At 49.1% G+C, this 14,434-nt stretch overlaps 1 protein-coding gene across 1 annotated transcript in view; it reads right to left on the reverse strand.

Moving 5' to 3' along the window:
• LOC136636072 (astrotactin-2-like) overlaps positions 1–14,434 on the reverse strand; it is a gene marked incomplete at its 3' end in the record, with an annotated part of 141,127 nt that overhangs the window by 18,106 nt on the left and 108,587 nt on the right. Inside the window, exon 6 of the mRNA XM_066611092.1 lies at positions 12,659–12,805. Coding sequence (XP_066467189.1) covers positions 12,659–12,805 — 147 coding nt within the window. The remainder of the gene's footprint in view (positions 1–12,658; positions 12,806–14,434) is intronic.

Below are 14,434 nucleotides of genomic sequence, written 5' to 3' on the forward strand. Positions count from 1 at the left end.
ACTGTTTCAGTGGGAACAAGACAAGTGGCTGCTGCAGAAGCAAAGAAAGTGGCAGGTGTTAACCTCACTGTCAACTTCACAGTCCTCCAACTACTCTTGCCGCATGACAGCTCCTAGCCCATAACAAGAGAGGCCCAAATCAGCGATCCAAGGCTTGCAACTAGCCCCCCTTTCAAAGTTTGCATCAAAATCAGGAGAGTTGAGTTTACCATGAAAAGTCAGATCGCCATGATTATTTGGCAGAGAGTTGGTTACAGCACCACAAAGACTTATATCTAGGCCCCTGGCAGACCAACCAATGGTGGGTGGCTGAAACAACAGGGAGGGAGGGGCTAGTGCCAAGTGGCTGGAGCTTCCTCTTCAAAAGTGACGAAGGCTGCATCGCCCCCAGCGTATCTCGTTTTTTGGTGCGCCAGCATCCATAGGGACGCCTTGCCATTGTTGTGTTTTGTCGAAGTACTTTCCTCCCCCCTCCCTGCCCCCCCCCATGGGTATCAAAGTGGAACCAGCTAAAGCAGCTCCAGAAGCTCAAAGGCCTCAGCCAGAGGTCTCCGTCAAAGTCAAAGCTTCCACAAGAGAGGACGGACGTTTTCTGATCGTTCAATAAAATTTTCTCCAGAACAAAATGGGATAAAAAGACTTTGTTCTTTTCCCTTGTTAAATATCTTAAGAGCCAAATAGGGAGTCAAAAATTCTTGGCTGTGTTCCCTTCTATCTCTTACCTTTCATCCCCCCACCAATAAAAAAAAATACAAAAAAGCACTTTTGATCTCAACTTCAATTCAATCCTTTTGTCCCCTTTAGCTTATTTGCTGTTTCTTGGTCTGCAAATTCCTTTTGATCTAAAAGGAAATCTGTGTCTTTGCAGAGCTTTCTGCCAGGCCACACACTTAATTGTCTGGGTTCCACCTTCCTGCCTCAGAAATACCTTCTCAATGTTGAGATCTAGGCAAGACTTGAAGACCCAGCCTGAAAGGGGGCGGGAAGGTCCCCAATCCCACATTCTCCCTGATGCACTTCCCAGGTTTTTACTCTGCTGTTAAAAACAGTGTCCCTCCTTCCCACTTAAAAAATCACCAAGGCATCTGAAAAGCTAAGAAAGTCACTCAACCCAGGTCTAGTTTTGGGTGGGTGACGAAAAGAAGTACCTGGAGACATGGGAGGTTCTATGAGTTTCTGTCACAGAATAACTCTTGTAGAAAACCCACGTAAACTGAGGGCCCAATCCTATCCCACTTTCCAGCACTGGTGCAGCCACAGTGCAGCCCCAAGATAAGGGAACAAATGTTCCCATACTTTGAGGAGGTCTCTGTGACTGCCTCCCCACCACAGGATGCAGCGCATGCCCCATTGGCACAGCTACACTGGCACTGGAAAATTGGATAGGTTTGGGCCCTGGGCCAATGATAAAGGTGGTATATAAATACTGTAATAAAATGCTCTCTCTCAGACAGGCTAGTCATGTATAGAAAGTGCCAGGCAAACCCTAGAGAGGTACTATATGAGGCACTGCTGCCTCTATAGGAAACACCTGCCTTATTTCAGAGTCCTCAGAAAATCACCTTAGTGACAGGTTCACAGGAGACAAGACAGTCCTTTTTAGGTAAAGCACCAGCACCTTGAATGCTACCTGGAAACCAGAGTGGAAGCCGGCACAGATCTCTCAGGACGGATGGAATGTGCTCACACCAGCAGGCTCCTGCTAGCCACCTGGCCACCACACCTGGAATCAGGACTAGCCTGCAGGGCACCCGCAGGGCACCACCCGTGGCTGCACCCGAGCCTGGATGCTGCCAGGGCCAATCTGCAGTGACATTAATCAGTTCTGATTGAGTGCAGCCAGTTGGGATTAAACTTCAGTGGTGATACATACCAAGTAGGCTATTCGCCATTCTCCACAAACACCTTTCCTATGGGTGAGTTTCTGAGATGCGGCAACCAGGCAGCAAGTTCACAACCCGGGCAGCAAATTAGGAGCGGGTTCTTTGCATCCTGTGAATAGCTTTGCAGTGGGAAACCCACCCCCACAGTGCTGCTGTCATGAGAGCAGAGCTCGGTTGGTTCTGAAAGGGAGCGCTACTCTGAGCTCCAGCCTGAACCTGGAGAAAAGCCGGAACAGCAGCAGTCCCCTTGGTGGGCGGGAGACGGAGTCTGTCCAAAGCTGAGCGTCTCAAGCAACATTCATGAGGGGGCCTTGTTAAGTCACAAGGACTCCCCCTCCTCACAGTCTCTAGGTTGTGTCACGGCAGAGGAATGATGCCTTGCCCCGGGGTTGGCTGCCAGCCACCCCACAGCTGCGGGGTTGATATGGCTGGCCTGGAGTTGATGGCAGCCTCTTGGTCCAGCTAGAGAGCTCCCCAATCCCGGGGGCCAGGAGGTCCAATGCCTTGACGAGGGGCGAAGCACCCGCCAAGGAAGCCAGGAATCTTCCCCTCCTAGAGTTAGGGGGCGGGTATCCCTGGCTGAGGCTTCTCTGCCCCCTTCAGGGCTGGGTAAAGGCAGCTTGACTGGCCAGGGACTGCTTTCACCTCCCTGAGCCAGGAGGAGTGACCTCTCCCTACGCCTGCTGGACTCCTTATGAAGCCAGCAGCTGGCCCAGCCAGCCCCACCCTTTCCAGCCATGGAGATCTCAGGCCTTACTCCCTGGGGCACTACCTGCCTGGGGGTTGAACCCAGGCTATACTCACTCCACTCCCCTACTCCTGAGGAGCCCTGGGTCCCTGGGACTGGGCCCAGGCAACACGGGCACAGGGGACATGGTTAAAGAGCCTTGTGTTGCAACAATTAAAGTTCAGCTACAACATCAATTAGAGTGAGGTGCTTAGGAACTCATGAAGTCACTGCTGACTTAGTGCTCTGCCACCCCAGGAACAGGACACCCAACACCAGGGCCATTTTTCCATCCTCACCCTCTCCCTGCCCTTTGAAGGCTCCTCCACAATCACTGGCCTCGCCTGCACTTAGCTTGTGCATCAGCAAACAGCCAGCGACCCACAGAACAGAGCCTGCTGGCCAGGGGGCACACTGCTCCCCCCCCCGCTCTCTGGGCATCCTTTCTGGGCTGCTCTGCTGTTCACTTAGCATTTAACAGTCACGCATGCTGCATATTAAACCTCCGGGCAATTACCGCCTCTCGTTAGAGCTGGCCAGGCTGCTCGCCAATCTCTCACCAGGGAGGAATAACAACTTTGGAGGGGGAAATGGCACCAAGCTTTGTTTCAACATCTGTCCCCAAAACTCCCCCTCTCAGTTGCTCATGCCAGGCGCTACACATCTTTCACCAGAGCTGCTAGCGCAGCAAGAGGCGGGCTAGGATCAGGTGGGCTACGAACCAGCCTCCTGCCTGAAGCTGGCAGGGGAGGAAAGCATGGGCAGGGGGTCCTTGTGGCCATACTTAAGAACATAAGAAGAGCCCTGCTGGATCAGGCCAAGGGCCCATCTAGTCCAGCTTCCTGTATCTCACAGCGGCCCACCAAATGCCCCAGGGAGCACACCAGATAACCTCATCCTGGTGCCCTCCCTTGTCAGCTGAACATAAGAACAGCCCTGCTGGATCAGGCCAAGGGCCCATCTAGTCCAGCTTCCTGTATCTCACAGCGGCCCACCAAATGCCCCAGGGAGCACACTAGACAACAAGAGACCTGCATCCTGGTACCCTCCCTTGTCAGCTGAACATAAGGACATAAGAACAGCCCCACTGGATCAGGCCAAAGGCCCATCTAGTCCAGCTTCCTGTATCTCACAATGGCCCACCAAATGCCCCAGGGAGCACACAAGCCAACCAGAGACCTGCATCCTGGTGCCACCCCTTGCATCTGACATAGCCCATTTCTAAAATCAGGAGCCTGCACATACCTGTCATGGTTTGTAACCTGTGATGGACTTTTCCTCCAGAAATCTGCCCAATCCGCTTTTAAAGGCATCTAGGCCAGACGCCATCATCGCATCCTGTGGCAAGGAGTTCCACAGACTGACTACACACTGAGGAAAGAAATTTTCTTTTGTCTGTCCTAACTCTCCCAACACTCCTCAAGCTAAGGACATGTTTGTTGCCTTACCTTGGGGGCTGCATTGCGGCTAAGTCAGTGCTGGAAAGTTGGTTAGGATTACGCCCTAAGTCTCTAGCCTTTGTGGGCAGAGAAATATTGGGAACTGCACAGACTGCTCCTGCTCCAATGTTATGCTCCATTGTCATGCGCAAGTGGATGCCATGTGCAAGACCATTTCTTACAGCCGCCAGCCTAACTGTTCATGCATTCCAATGACGCACGCATATCCCTCCCTCGTCTTTAACTTCAGGGATACTGCTGGGGGTGACACTGGGTGAATGTCCAGTTGATGTGGTAGGAAGAGCACGTTTTTGCATCACTGAAAGAATGGGGTTGTCTGCCGTCTCGGTGTTGGACTCTCCCACGTCCTGCTTGCTTCAAAGCATCTGCTGCCAGATCCTTCATCTCCCCCTTATCCAGGTGAGGTTATTCCAAGGCCAGTTTCTGGCTGACCAAAACGGTGCCACCGGGCAACATGCCAACACAAGCCACAGCACAAGAACTGCAATTTTCCATGGCAATGATTAAACAGCTGCCTCTCCACAGAAACGTGGTCTGCCCCTGCTTCAAATGCAGCAGGATGGGAACCATCTGCCCCCTGCCATGTCGACAGAGCAGCTGTACAAACCCAGAGGCTGTTCTAAGAGTGCGGGTGTCAGGCAAGCGAGGGAACAGCTCTAGAGAAATGCAGGCAAACCTAACTGGCAACATCGGCAGCTCCAGCTGCCTCCATCCAGCGGGCTCTCTCCCACTCTGGCTTCTGGGACTGGTGTCCATTCCTATTTTCACTGTCTCTTGACGTGATGATCCCCCTTGGGTTCCACTTTTTGGGGTTTCTACATCTGGACTTCTTCTTTTCCCATTTGTGAAGGAAGAAAAGACACTCCTTTCCACCCAACCTCTTCCTCCCCCAAAGTCATCCCATCTCCTCTTTAGGTTCTGTGCGTTACGGGGGGGGGGGGGAGTTGGCCCTGTACCTGGATGAGACCTCCTTTGCTGTTAAAAATAGAGGCCACCCACTCTCTTCCTCTCCCTGCTGCCTTCTCCAGTTCTCCCTCCTACTACTTTCCTCACCCCATTCCTCCCTCTATCCTAATTCTCTAGGCTACTCTGGTGTCCTCACTGGATCTCTCCACTTGCCCCTATTCCCTGTCCAGTTTGCACTCAGTCCTCATCCCTTATTGTCAACCTCTCCCTCCTCCCTTGGGTTTCTTTCTTACTGCATCCAAACATGCTTCTGCATTCCCTAATCTCAAAAAAATACCCTTGGCCCATCCTCTCTCTCTAACTACCACCCTGACTCTTCACTCCATGTTTTAATTGATTTTATTTAATATGTTTCTATAAGTATATGAATCTTTTAAACACATAGACAAAGCATTTTGCCTCCTGATGGCACACAAAGGTGGTTTCCACTTTCCACTGGTTGTTGCTCTTAAGTCCAGAATGGGAGAAAGGATTATTCTGAAGGTTGCTGTGATACATCCCACCTCACATTCATTTAGCCACGGTGGTCCCAAGGTTAGCCTGAAAGAAAGAGAGCCGTTACCTTGACCAGAGAGTGGTGCACCATCCAACATGAGTCTCAAGAGACTCTGAGCGTGTGGTACGGCTTTCAAGGGGTGAAGGGCAGGCACTTACAATGTCCCTCATCAGTCATCTTTAGCTCTGATCAAAGCTCGGAGGGCTCGTCTGGTGAAGATGAGTGACGCAGGAAGAATTCCCAAGCAGGGACAGGATGCACAGCAGAGCTCCCAGAAGCGTCTCATGAAGACGGCACACTGAAACAGGGCACCAGTCCTAGCAGCTTCTACACTCTATATGATGCTCTGTCAGTCCATTTGAAAGCAGTCAGGGAAAATCAGAAGCAGTTCGAAGAATCTGAACTGTCAGACGTCATGGTGGTGTCTGACACTATGCAATTTGGGATTGCAAAACTATCAATGTCAACAACTGTAGATATCTTGACACTTCCTAGTGGCACTATCTAGATAAGAGGTGGACAAAAGGGGGCTCACAATAATAATAACAACAATAACAATAACAACAACAATACAGGTATTTCTATACCGCCTTTCTTGGTCCTCAGATTTCTCCTTAGACTTTATTCAAGGTGGTTTACACAGGCAGGCAATTTAAATCCTCATAGGGATTTTTACAATTTGAAAGAAGGTTTCTATCTTTCAAGAAAACACAACATTCAAGATGTTTCTTTCATGATCTGGCTGCACATTCTGGCCTCCATCCTCCCACGCTCAGAGCAGATGGAATAGCTCGGCTCAGCTTGTCAGCTGCTTCAAGGTCACACGGTGCCGGTGGCCTCGAACTGGCGACCTTCGGACGTTATCTTCAGGCAAACGGAGGCTCAACCCTCTAGACCAGACCTCACAGTCCACTAACACATTTCTAGCAGACAGGCAGATCACTTAACCCACCTATTTTCAACCACGGCAGCGTAGCACATTGGTGTGCCCCCAATGGGCTGTAGGTGTGCCACGGGAGTTTGCAGGAGGGTCATATACCAGTAGGGCCAATGGAGGATGTGAGCTCCCGACTAGTGGTGCACTGTGCCTTGTCAACTGTCCAAAAACCGGTGTGCCTTGACAAATTTAGCACCCTTGTGAGTGTGCCATGAGATGAAAAGGGTAGAAAATAGCTGATTTAACCAATCAATATCCCACAATTCCTCCAAGGAATTGTCAAACTCCCCCCCCCCCACACCTTTATCCTTGCTCACCTGCTGCTGCAGATTTAATTATTATCATCAAGAATACTTATATACCACTTTCAACAAAAACAAAGTGGTTTACAGAAAAAAATCAAAGGAATGGCTCCTTTGAACCCAAAGCACCCACAATCTGAAAAGACACAGAAGAAACACCAGCAGACAGCCACTAGGAAGGACATTGCACTGGGGTGAAGCAAAATAGTGACACCCCCCCTCCCCCGCACAGTATGCATCTCGAAGTCTCTCTTTCCTCCAAGAAGAAATCTACAAATAACTACTTACTAAACAGTGGAAGCAAACAAATATCACATAAACACAGGTTTTGCTAACGAGAAATTGGGACATGGCAAATTTTAATGAAATTGACATATTCAGTGGTTTTCAAACTTTTTAGTACCAGGACCCACTTTTTAGAATGACCATCTTTTGGGACCACTGGGGAAGGAAATGGAAGAGATGCAATTAACCTGCAAGTGATGTCATGGATGGAAGTGACATAATCAAACAGGAAAATTTTAACATCCCCATACAAAAAAAATAGACTGATTTGAAAGTAACCAAATTAAAAGTTTACAATAAGCAGAAATATAGTAAAATAAAAAGAACCTTCCTAACCCACCCAAGCAATTCCTGATCTGTTTTTAAAAAATTCCCTAAACATCCCAAAGGCTGCAGTCCTATCCACACTTACCCAGGAGTAAGCCCCATTGACTACCATTGTTAAAAGCATATATAGAGTAGCCTGTTAAAAGTACAGATCTAAAACTTTTCACCAAATGCAGTCACAGACCATGGCAGCATCAAGTCTAACACATTAAAAATAAAATACACATCGAAATGAATGAAATTAATGGAAATTGGCTCACAACCCACTAAGTGGGTCCCGACCCACAGTGTGAGAAACACTGACATATATGATTAGACGTCCCCAAACTTTGACTGAGATTATGGAAGCTTTGTGACAATGGGGGAAAAAACCCGAATGGAATATTGTGATTGAGCTTTGTGCTTGCTCACATTTCCTGAAAGACAAGCAAAGAAACATTTAAAAAGATAAAAATGACACTGGTGTTGTCTCCATCCCCAAGCTATAGGGCCGAAGGAACTCGTCTTCCTGTCTTCCAACTACTAATTGCACTACCTCTGAGAATGGGGGGAAGGAAACTAAAATGAAATGAAATCCACTGTGTCCCTGCAATATTACAGTTCCAGAAAGAAAAAAAATGAGATGGCTTCTGTTCCAGTCCCCCTGGAAAAAGGAAGCAGCTGAGCAAATTATGCGAGTATTCAGAGCACTTGCACAGAGCTGCCAATGGAATCCCAATAAAACAGATTAATGTCCTTGGAAGTGGGGAGAAATGGGCTGATCTCCAATCCCAGCTTAATGACTTTTTCTAAAGAGAGGAAGGGAGGGGGCCCAGGGAACGCCTTGCGGAATAATGAGAATGACATCTAATGACAGCGCTAAACATCATTCTAAACTCTAAAGGGATGGAAATTGCCGACGCCCCCCCCCCCCCAGAACGCAGCCAAGGTGAGCAGCCACCTGCTGCCCCTTCTTGCCAGGGAGCTTAGAAGATGCTCTGCTGAGGACCTTCTTCTGCCCAGCTCAAGCTGACCCAAGAGAAAGGAGGTCCAACAGAGCCTGTTTCACGTTCTGTGCAAAGGACCCTTTGTGGGGCAGTGATCTGAATTCGTGGCTTGTGCAAAAGCCCCTCCCCCCAAAGCTCTTCTCCTTGCAAATGGGGACAACACTCAGAGCAGTTTCCCTTAATAGAGCAGCAAAGCACAACCCAACGCTGATGGCAAAACCACAATAAACTGTTCAAGGGACACGGCGGTGTTGAGCCGAGGCTGGAAATTCTAATGGCGCCCAAGGAGGTGCAATTGGCTTGAGTCCCTTCCAAGCACGGAAGACTCTAATTTAGCTCCTTTAAGGAGGGAATTAATCCAGGGCTTGGAAATTGGAAGGTCGTTTTCTCTGTTTTGAGGAGGAAAAAAAATCTTCTCCTGCCTGTGCGCTTAACAGTATCTTTGCCTCCGACCCCTCCAGCTAAGTTATGTTCTCCTAGAGAGGTGCTAAGTTGGAGTGGGCTCTTCTAATGGGAGATGTGAAGTCTCTGGGTGGATCCGCAGTACTTAATGGCAGGAGCAAAACAGGAGCCTGTTGAATGTAGGTCATAGAAACACAAGACTTCAACCAGGAAGTATGAGTTGAGCTTTCCCAACTCAATATTGCCCACACCACAGGTGTTAAACATGATCCATGGGCTAGATGCAGCCCTTGGAAGCTCTTTATCACACAGTGCTGCTCTTTCAACTGTGCCACTTCTGCTGAGGCCCTGGGAGGGAGAGACAGAAGGAGGCCTCTGAAGGCAAGGAACACTACAGGGGAAGGATCAAAAGGGGTGAGAAAGGGAGATGCTGCCAAGGTGCTGGGACAGCCCAATTATCATGCTTTAAAAATTTTTAAATTTAAAAAAAAAATATATCATGCATTAAAAAATTTTTTTAAACATATCAGCAACCGCTTAGAAAGTTTAGGAGGGTTCTTTATTTTAAATATTTTTTTAACCTATAATTATTGTAATCTTTTAATTAGGGAGCAATGCTAACCAACTTTCCAGCACTGGCGCAGCTGTGCCAGTGGGGCATGTGCTGCATCCTGCAGTCGGGAGGCAGTTATGGAGGCCTCCTCAAGGTATGGTAATGTTTGTTCCCTTACCTCGAAGTTGCATTGCCCTTATGTCTGTGCGGGGAAAATGAGCTAGGACTGCGCCCTTAATTAATTAATTTGATTTTGTCATACGGGAGTGTTAACAAATTTACTGCTTGATGATGTCACTTAAGGCCATGACATCACTTACAGCAGTCCCAAAAGATTGTCATTTCAAAAAGTGGGCCCTAGTGCTAAAATGTTTAAGAACCACTGAAGTAGAGCCCATCTTCTCAAAGATAGGCTATGACAGAAACTGTGCCTCGCTGTGCGGAACCAGTGAGATCATGGATCAGGTCCCTGTGACATAAGAAAACATCTCCAGTGAAGTTGCAAAAATAAGATGGAGGCTGGCTGCCTTTCTCCCAGAATGGATCCCTTCCCTGGCAGAGTTGCCCTTCTCTAAGATGGAGATACCTGTGTCTTGATCAAAATGGCTTGCCTGGTTGCCATCTTTGTACAGAACTTTGCTTATAAGAGAAGGATCCTGTCTTGCCTTAATAGTGAGAAAACGCACCAGAACAGAGGAACTTGACCTGAAATGGGGGAAGCCCAACATTGGGGCAGGAAGGCAGCCGATCTGTCTGACCTTGCACTTACCTCTCCAGCAAGACAGGGGCAATTTCATTGTCCAGGAAGTGGGAGGGGGCCCACTGGAAACAGTGTTCCACAAGTTTGGAGAAGTATCCCTGCCCGACTCAAAGCCAGAGAAGGTTGTTTTAGTGAGTCAGAAGGTGAAAAGTAGAAAGGGGGCTGCCACCTGCCAACCATCAAAGGGCTCACCACATGCCAGCTGGACCTGACAGAGCTGTGCAGACAGAGCTGAAGCAGCAAAGCTCCCCAGAGACTGAGAACAAGATCTGGCTAGCAGTATAAGAACATCAGAAGAGCCCAGTTGGATCAGGCCAGTGGCCCACCAGATGCCCCAGGGAGCACACAAGACAACAAGAGACCTGGATCCTGGTGTCACTCCCTTGCACCTGGCATTCTGGAGTAGGCTGCTTCTAAAACCTGCAGGCTGCATACAGTCATCATGGCTTGCCATCTGTGTTGGACTTTTCCTCCAGAAATCTGTCCAAGCCCCTTTTGAAGCCATCCAGGCCCTCAGGTGCCATCACCACATCCTGCTGCGATACATGGGGATAGCTGCAATAGTTAGCACCTACAAAAAGCCAAGATCACCGGAAAGCAAGGTGGCCTCGACACAAAACCCTCCATGATATTAGCCAGAGTTTCCCTCACCCCCACCCTCCATTCCACATCCCCTCCTGTGACTTCCCCGCCCGTTCTCTCTCCAGAATGCCTTTCAGATGACATTGGCAGGCTGGAAAGCAACTGGCTTCCAGAGCCCCGGAGGCAAATTCTTCATCCAGCAAAGACTGGGGGGACTGGCTGCCTCAGGGCAGATTCGCAGACTACATTTTTTTTTTCAAGTTCAGGGCGATTCCCGCGAGTGATGAATTAAGTGAACAAGTCAGACAAGCAACTTCCAGTTAGGAAAAAAAGGTGACATTCCAGGACTGGTGAGGAGGCGTGAACAGCAGGGGTGCCTCCAACATCCCCCTGCTCCAAATTTCTCCCCAGACTTGGGGTTTCAAGTTAGCTGGCTGTGTTGCCAAAGCAGAGCCTAAGCATTTGGCGCCTGTCATTGTCCCACCTTTGCGTACATGTGCACGCATTGTAATTATTTCCACATTTTGCACCGTGCCCACTGTGGCTGACACAGCTTTCGCTTCCTTCAGTTCATTTCCATCTTCCTCTCCAAAGTGCACATTGATACAACAAGCAATCTCGATGCCATTGTATGCATGAGAGTATCGAGATCCTCCGCACATAAGTAATGTCAAGGGCAGGGAAGAGAACAAAACAAAGGAAGGAAGCGCTGCGGAGGAACTACGTGCACTTCAATTCCAGAATCAGCTTTATAAATTGTTCCAGCCACATCAAATCCCAGGAAGAGGAAAACACAAGGCAGACCATGATGGAGAAATGAACAGGATGGGTCTGAGACTTTGCGTGCCGCAATTTCTTAGCCTAGAGGCTTCCAATCTGGGCATCACAACACCCCAGAGTGTCATGATGTATTTCGCGGTGTGGCAAGACTCGTGCAGGCTGAGCTGCTTGGTGGCAAAAGTGCAACAGATGGACTGGGGCATCATGTCGGGGTATGAAGCAGCAGGCTGGGCTGTCTGCAGAGCTCTGAAACATCTTATCTTGACCATAGGCTAGATCAGGGGGATCAAACTTGTTTCGTAAAGCGGGCCAAACAGCATTCAAGATGCCTGCTGAGGGCCGGAAGTGATGTCATTAAAGAGATCACAAACGGAAATAAGCACCTTTTTTTTTTACTTAGGAACTCATTAGCTGCAAATGACAGAGGAGAAAATATGCAAATCATATCTTCAGTATATGGGAGAGCCCTCTTATCACACAGCTTGCCCTTTCAGCAGTGACACCTCAGCACAGCTGAGAGCAGCTGATGGCGGTACTAAGAGAGTCCAAAAGACAGATAAAGAGCTTCAGAGCTGCATTTGGCCCGTGGGCCTTATGTTCAACATCCCTGGGCTAGATGGACCAAAATGAATCACAATCTGGTGGGCCACTGCAAGATACAGGGAGCTGGACTAGCTGGACCCTTGGCCTGATCAAGCAGGGCTCTTCCAGCATTTTTCATATAGTTTTTCCAGACTGGGGGTGATCATCCTGCGACACGCATGCTGCTAGTAGCATGCAAGACTTCCTAAGTAGCACACGTAAAGTTATCTGTCATGGCCACGCCACGCCAATGCAGGGCTCCACAGCCACAAGCACATGGTGCTTCTCCCAGCACAAATCCCAGACAGGGAGCGACAAGGCATGGGATGGGGTGAAGACAGCTGAGTAGAGGCTCAGCAGATCATGTGAACACCTGAGCAGGTCCAGAGAAGACTGAACTAAGTTGGAGTGGCACATACAAGGTTCTGTACATAAAAAGTGGCACATGGCGTGCTGCAGGTTGGCCACCCCATCCTAGGCAGAGCCCCAGCAAGGGAGCCTGTGATGAAGAAACGTCCCTGGAAATTCAGGAAACAACCTTCTATGCCTCTCCACACACACACACACACACACACACACACCTGTGGAACGACAGTTTTTCCAGCTAGCCAGTGAGGCTGAGTCTCTTACCATCTGCAATGAAGTGCTCAGGAACATGGAGGGTCACCTTGACAGTCAGGGGGCAGGACAGCTGACTGCCACACACCATGGCCAGGATGCAGGAGCTCACTGCAATCAAGGTCAGTGCTGTCTTGTTCACAGGACTCTTCAGGGAACCTGGAAAACACAAGGAAAGCACAGATGGAACAGGAGCAGAAGGCTTAGAGCCAGTCAGCCGCCCAGCTGGGGACGAGGGGGGCGCTTTCGATTATAGGTCAGCAATCTCCAGCCAGAATGTCGTCCTCACCAGCCTACGTGAGGCTGTTGCAACAGTGCCTGTGGCTGCGATACTCTCTCTGAAATGCCACTTGTGGGTTTTCTCATAACAAACGTCATGGGGTATAAGGCAGAGAACAGCTCCCTTGATCTGCTGCATTGGATAAGACTAGTCAGTGGAAACTGGTCAGAGTGAGTAATAGAAACAAAATGGAGTTTGTGGATGGGGGAGGAGGGGTAGGATGGAGGTGTAAGACACTTCAAGGCTGAATAAGTTCTTTGTTAAGAAGCTCAAAAGACATTCCTGTTTCCGAGCACAGGTATAGCAGTTCCACACCTGCAGGTGCTACAGTCTTTATTAAAACAGTAGTCAATTTGGACCTGAATTTTCCCTGATGGAAGAGCACACAAGTCCCCCCCTTTTTATCCACAGGGGATCTGCTCCAAGACACACACGCCCCCACGGAGATGCAAAACTGCAGACACAAGAACCCACAGCAATTTCCAGCCTGACAAGAAACTGGAAGTGGCCTTCCCCTGCTATCCACAGCACCCACGGGAAGTCAAATCCACGGAGGCCAGATGTGTGGGTACTGGGGTTCACACCTGCATTTTAGCTTGGAATACGCTGGGTTTCCTGCCCTTCACACGCGCTCCTGAGAAGCTCCATTCAGAACTTGTGGCTCAGTTGCTTGCGCTCCCTCTTGCTACAGCTCACACTAGCAGAGGGAACCTCAAGCTCGCTGTTTGTCAGGAGGTGCTTTCCGTTCACTCTAATAAGCCAGCCCACTCAGCTGCCTCCGGGTAAGCAGCAGAATATAATCCACGACTGATTAAATCATTCTATAGAGTTTAAAGCAAGAACTATTCAAAGGCAGGGATGCCACAACGGGGCAGAGATGCAGCAGCTGGAGAAAGGCGCGGGAGGGTCCTGCAACCAGTCTTTTTGGCACGGCCTTCCACCCTCTTGGTGGGAGGCACAAGCGGCATCCCCCTGGTTCAAGTGCTGTAAGTTTTTTGTAGTTGCACTGCGCAGATGTAGATCCCAACAGCGGGAATGAACAGAGACCAAGAACACCTTTTTAAAAAGAAGAAGAATCCCTCCAAATTATTTTTATTTATTTGTGTTGGTTGGTTGGTTGGTTGAAGAGATTTTTACCCCACCTTTCCTCTAAAAATCGTTTAAATGCAGGTCAAAATGAGCCCAACTTTGGGACTCACTTAAAAGCAGCCAGTGGGGAGGGATCCCACAACTTCAGACTCACCATCGGAAGGCCCTTTTCTGCCTGGCACCCACCAACTGGACTCATGTAAGAAGCAGTACGGAAAACAGGGATTGAGTTGCAAATCTTAATTCCAGGGTAGACAGTGGTTAATAAATTATATAACGCCATCATGTCAGAAGGCATTTTTACAAACAGTGAAGCCCCGAGAGGCTTACAAATCTAGATACCAACACAGGAGGGACAGGGGGACGGGAAACAGGAGAAGCAGGTGGTCTTGTTACAGTGATGGAGGGCCCAATCCTAT

Source organism: Tiliqua scincoides, unplaced genomic scaffold (genome assembly GCF_035046505.1).
Source record: "Tiliqua scincoides isolate rTilSci1 unplaced genomic scaffold, rTilSci1.hap2 HAP2_SCAFFOLD_80, whole genome shotgun sequence".
Classification (NCBI taxonomy): Eukaryota; Metazoa; Chordata; class Lepidosauria; order Squamata; family Scincidae; genus Tiliqua; species Tiliqua scincoides.